A 6000-nucleotide genomic window follows, 5' to 3' on the forward strand; every position below is an offset into this window, starting at 1 on the left:
CAATTGGTGCTATCCACTTGGGTGCCACAAGACAGGAAAAGGAGAGAGATCAGATTATCCTTGGAAGGTGGCTGTAAAAGTGATGCAAGTAGGAAAAGAGCCAATTTAAACAAATCCATGTTAAATAAATATACTGGATTCAAGATCAGCAGAACTTACACTAGCCTGACTGAGTATTTTGTGATTATCAATGTGTGTTTCGCAAAAGGCAGGGAGTTGGTCTACCATGGAAGGATGGAGTTGAAAGAGTACAGGTGGGATTTTGGCATTGCCCAACTAAAGCCTGAAGAGGGACATTATTCCTTGGTCATCTAGTTTCTTAGGCAAGATCATGCAATTTGTCATTAAACATTGGGATATTATTTTAACATTGGGTTAAATGAAATATTGGAATTTTGTGTCTAGCTATTATAAAAAAAATTACTCAATAGAGTACTGGTGTTGACAGAATGTGCATACTGGTTTGATTATAAATGAGGTATCAACTGTAGACTATGGAATGGAGGTTCCTCTGAAAATTAAAAACAAATGTCATATGATCCAGCAGACCCACTTCAGAGTGCTTATGTAAACAATTGAAATCAGAATGCAGAAAAGATATTAGCACTCCAGAATTCATGGCAACACTATTAACAGTAGCTAAGATATGGAAGTAATGAATGGTTCAAGAAAACATGGTACAAACATACAATGGAATACTATTCAGCCTTAAAACTGATGGAATTCTATTTTTCGATAAGATGGGTGAACCTTGAGGATACTATGCTAAGTGAAATAAGCCAGTCACAGAATGATACCTTCTACACGATTCCACTCACATCAGGTGTATTAAAGTCAAACTCAGGTAAAGAAAGACTAGAATTGTAGTTTCCAGAGGCTGTAATAGGAGGATGTTGGGAATTCTAATCAATGAATACTGACTTTCAGTTATCCAAGAGGAAAAACTTCCAGAGACATTGTACCTATGGTGTGTACTACAATGTCAATGTATTGTACTCTTCAGATCTATTTAGTGTGTACATCTAATGTCAAGTGGTCTTACAATAGTAAAACAAAGACAGACATAAGGAACGAATAATGGTACAGAATTTATTAAGGGTGTCTGCATCTGGGGAAACAACAGAAACTAATAGAAAAGGATAAAGAAGTATACAAGAATCCAGAATATGCTGCAAAAGAAAATATGGTTGATCAGCTGCATAAACTTTTTTGAAATTTTTTAATGAAGAAGTGTCTTCCTAAGTTATTTAGAAAAAGAGGTAAAGAACTTGGCTTCAGAATTTAAGCCAAGGCCATAGCTCCACATCAAGGATCTATGCAGCTGGCCCGAGATCCATTAGGCCTAAGGAAGAAGAGAATGAAGTAGTCTGCACCCCCTCATAGTGATTTACAAGCTCTTATAAAGGAGATGATTAACAGACATCTTAGTGATAGCATGATGGTTTTCAGGAAAGGTAGAAAGTGAATTTGTGTGGGCAAGGCAAGTCAGTTGACAGAAGTTTGTTTGCGCAGATGTTGGTCCTTTGGGGACTTGAGAATCAACAGCAAGACTGGCAGCAGCTGGATCCGTAGCCCTGGCCTAGGCAACCAGGCAGGCAGACACAGGTGGGGTGGTAGCATCTCCTTGTGCAGTACACGGGTCCAGAGCAAACTGGCTGGCAGTAGCTGGACCCACAGCCACTGGATCCACAGCAGGAGTTGGACCCACAGCCGCTAGACTCACAGCAGCTGGGCTGGCAGCAAGGCTGGCAGCAGCTGGACACACAGCAGCAGGGCTGGCAGCAGGGTGTGCGGCAGCAGCTGGTCACACAGGTGGGTTTGAAGGTGGTCCTGCAGCAGGTGGTTTGGCAGCAGGGCTGGCAGCAGCTGGAGCCACAGCTGGAGCCACAGCAGCTGGGCTGGCAGCAGGGTGTGCAGGAGCAGGTCACACAGGCTGGTTTCCAGCAGGTGGTCCTGCAGCAGGTGGTCCTGCAGCCGGTGGGCTGGCAGCAAGGGGAGCAGCAGCAGTCACTCATGGTGGCAGGTGTGGAGGGTGGATCCTGTTCACAGGAGACTTTCCTAGAATCTGATGACTTCTCCCCATCTGGGCCTTTTAAACGTGGGTCTTCCAAGGTTTGGGCCAATCATTAGGACAGTTCCTCGTTGTTGTTTACATTAATTTTCCTATTGTTTTCTATGTTCAGTGTGGGTATTAACAAGGAGGAAGTTGTTTCCTAAAGTCATGAATCTTTTGAAAGTGAGTGTTTCATCTGTTTCTTAATTGGCAGTAAGTCATAGGGACTTTGTTGAGATAAAAGGAAGGAGCCACAGCATCTGCATTGTTCCTGCTCTGATCATCACCTGGTCATTGAGGTCTGTGAGGGTCAAGGTGGTTGTTTCTCCACAGTTTTGTTTTCTTGGCTGTACTTGGATTGGGAAGTGTGTTTTGGGACATTTTGGGGAAGGACATGCTGAGGAGATGATCACGGGAACAAATTGAATACCTGATTTGTTATCTCTTTGCCTCCCCCTCCCCCCCAAATCAAGATGAATACTGTGGTCTGTGTCTGTATCTGCTTCTTCAACCTGTAGGTCTTTTGGTCTCAAGTACACCTGAGAAAAGGATGTTTAGTGAAAAGTGATCCCAATGGCAGAGCCAAATCAGAGGATGGGTAAATGCAGAATCAGTGCATTAGGAATAAGAATGTATCAATGGATTTATGGATGACCATTGGCCCTACTTTGCCCAGGACTGAGGGGCTCATGGCGAAGAACCTGCCCTGCTGCAGATACAGGCAGACCATGATGAATTGATGACTCCATCCTAACCTGGGTACCAGTGGAGCCAGTGATACTAGGCCAGTTGTCCCCTCCATTTCTTTCCTCCCCTCCTGCCCTCCTTTTCCACCTTTCCCCTCTCTTTCTCTCCATGTTTCTTTTCTTTAATGAGGGAATTAAGACTGAGATGATACTTCATTTATCTTTGAGGCCTTACATATTTCTAACTCTTTGTTAGGTACACCATTCATTTAAAAAAAGGATGGAAAGGATTAATTTCCAGCTTGATGGAATATTACAAATTGAATCTGTTCATGTCCTTGTTACCAGGTTGAGAAGTGAAATTGACTCTTTCCCTCCAGTGGTATCCTCTGACTTGTCCCCAGAAGGAGCCAGTCCCTCTGTTGACTTGTAACCCTGGAGGTTAGTTGTGGCTGTTTGATTTTTATTATAAATAAAAATTGGTTTCTCTCTCTCTCTCTCTCTCTCTCTCTCTCTCTCTCTCTCTTTTCTGTTAGGTTTACCACTGTAATCATCTGTAGTTTATTAAATTTCACTGCTGTGTAATTCCCAATAATACATGAAGTTAACACAACTTCATTGTTGTTGATTAGCTTCTAGATAAGCACATGACTTCTTTGTAGAAGGGGATTATAAAAACAGTGTTGCTATGCATGTTTTTGTACAGAGCCTTGGTATATGTAGTTAAAACTTTTTATCATATAAACTACATGTAGAATTACTTATAATTTCTAGTTTATGTATTTTTTTTCTTTTTCAAAATCTTACCTTTCTTTTGACCTATTCTGAGACATCTTATTTTTTATTCTATTATACATAACTCAAAACTTTAAGTTTAATGCTTCTGAAATATAGAAAATTATTTATTTTGAATGTTAATCATGTATCAAAGCTCTCTAGCTTTTTCTAATTGTTTATTGCATGGCAAGTCAGGCACTGTCAAAATCATGTGCAAATGATAATTCTTTATTAACCTCATTTCAGTCTTTTATCTTGCATTTTTTTCTTGTTTTTGACCATTTGGTAGAGCCTCTGGCACCATATTTCATATAAAGGTGTGGTGGATATCCTTGTATATTCTCAGTTCAGAAGGGAGAATTCACAAATGCCCCAGTTATGTTTGATGCTTCCTCTATTTTTTTTTTGTAGATTATTTTCAACAGAGTCATGAGACTATTTTATTCCTTATTTACTAAGGTATTTTTGTTTAAAAGTTTTAAAATACTTTATTATTATTTTAATCCTATATATTTATGGGGTACAGTGTGATAATTCAGCACATACATGCAATGGATAGTGATCAAACGAAACATTTAAAATTTTTATGGGCATATAATAATTGTATATATTTAAGAAGGAACAGAGTGATATTTGAATACATGTAGGTTGATTCCATTCCTTTGCTACTTTGAACAGCCCGACATAAACATGAGTAAGCAGGTGTCTCCTTGATATTTGGACATCATTTTCTTTGGATAAAAATTCAGAAGTGGGATAATCAGATCACATGATAGTACTATTGTTAGGTTTTTAAAGGATACTGTTCTCCATTCCATAATGATCATATAAATTTGCATTTGTAAATGTGTTTTAGGGTTCCCTTTTCTCCACATCCTTACCAGCACTTTTTGGTCTATTTTTAGCATAATCATTCTAATAGGAATGTGATGTCTCATCTGGTTTTAATTTGCATTTCCCTAACAGTTAATGATGTTGAGCATTTTTCCATAAATTTTGTTGACTGTTGAATTTCCTCTTTTGCCAATTATCTATTTGTATTATTTGCTTATATTTTAATTGAATTATTTGTTTTTTGTTATTGAAGTTTTGAGTTCCTTATATATTCTGGATAATGATTAATGTCAGATGAGTAACTTGCAAATTTGTCTCCCGTTCTGTAGGCTGTCTCTTCACTCTGTTGATGCTTTCCTAAACTTCTTAATCTGATATAATGTCATTTGTCAAATTTTGCTGTTTGACAAATGGCATTATATCAGATTAAGAAATTTAGGAAAATTTTAGGAAAAATTTTTGTGTGCTTTTGGGGGTCTTATGCAAAAATACTTACCTGTCTAAACATCTTGAAGTGTATCCACTATGTTTTCTTTAAGTAGTTTTATAGTTCCAGGTCTTATATTTGGGTCTTTGAGCCATTTTGAATTGATTTTTGCATAGAGTGAGAACAGTCAAGCGTCAATCATCTGCATTTGAATATCCAGTTTTCCAGGTATCATCTGCTGAAAAGGCTGTCATTTCTCCCATGTGTGTTTTTGTTTGCTTTGTCAGAAATCAGTTGGCTTTTGATGCAAGAGGTTTTTTATGGGTACTCTATTCTGTTCCCTTGGTCTATGTGGTTTTTATGCCAATACCATGGGGAAAGGTTTACTTTCTTGAAAATGATGTTGAGATTTATGAAGTGATTTTTCTTTATGAGTTGTGATAATGTTATGGTTAATTGTGCCTTTTTTAAGCAGGGTGGCTAAAACACTGAAGAATGTTCAAATGTGAGACCAACTTTGTATTTTGGAAAACAACCTTGCATTTTGCGTCATATACACATGGCACTAGATTTGAATCATTTATGTCTTATTTATGATAGATGTTGACTTGTTGGACACTTGCAAGCATCATTTAAACTCACAGAAGAGAACTGGGGGGTGGGAAGAGTGTGACCGGTAAATTGTAAGTTCAAGTTAGTGATATGAGATTATTACCTGATCAACATGAGAGCCCCTGTGTCATGTCTGTAGCCCAGTCATTCTTGGGTACCAGGATAGGTTGCTGAGAGAAGGAACCAAGGAAGATGCCTGGAGATGGAGGATGAGACATAAGGTTTATTGGGAGATGCTTATGGGGAAGGTCCAGTGGGGATGAGCTGGAAAGATACCCTCACTAGAGAGACCAGTGGCAACGACTGGACAGGAGCACCTCTGTCCTTCACAGTGCTTTACCAAGTAGTACCTCCTGTCTGTCATGATGCTACCCCAGAAGAGAACACCTCCTGACCCTCATAGTGTTATGTCCACTGGCAGCCATCTGGATGAGTGACACATCCTTTGCACAGTGTCCTCCATTCTGCACCAGTCACCACAGGGAGAGGAGTTTTATAAGTTAGGCTTTAGAAGCAGTGACATCATCAGCATGAGCTTGCTTGTCTTGCTTTGTTCCTTGTATAGTCAGCATCCCAAGGAGAGCAGTCCTGGTCTCCTCCTCCTCCTCCTC

The 6000-nt window shown here is 39.4% G+C and overlaps 1 protein-coding gene across 1 annotated transcript; it reads right to left on the reverse strand.

The window, feature by feature from the left end:
* Positions 1–1520: 1520 nt before the first annotated feature.
* LOC107150602 (keratin-associated protein 9-2-like) lies at positions 1521–2044 on the reverse strand. Its single transcript, XM_015495740.2, has one exon. It carries the CDS (start codon positions 2013–2015, stop codon positions 1539–1541), a length of 477 nt encoding a protein of 158 aa, XP_015351226.1. The 5' UTR covers positions 2016–2044; the 3' UTR covers positions 1521–1538.
* Positions 2045–6000: the final 3956 nt, after the last annotated feature.

Source organism: Marmota marmota, unplaced genomic scaffold, assembly GCF_001458135.2.
Source record: "Marmota marmota marmota unplaced genomic scaffold, marMar, whole genome shotgun sequence".
Lineage (NCBI taxonomy): Eukaryota > Metazoa > Chordata > Mammalia > Rodentia > Sciuridae > Marmota > Marmota marmota.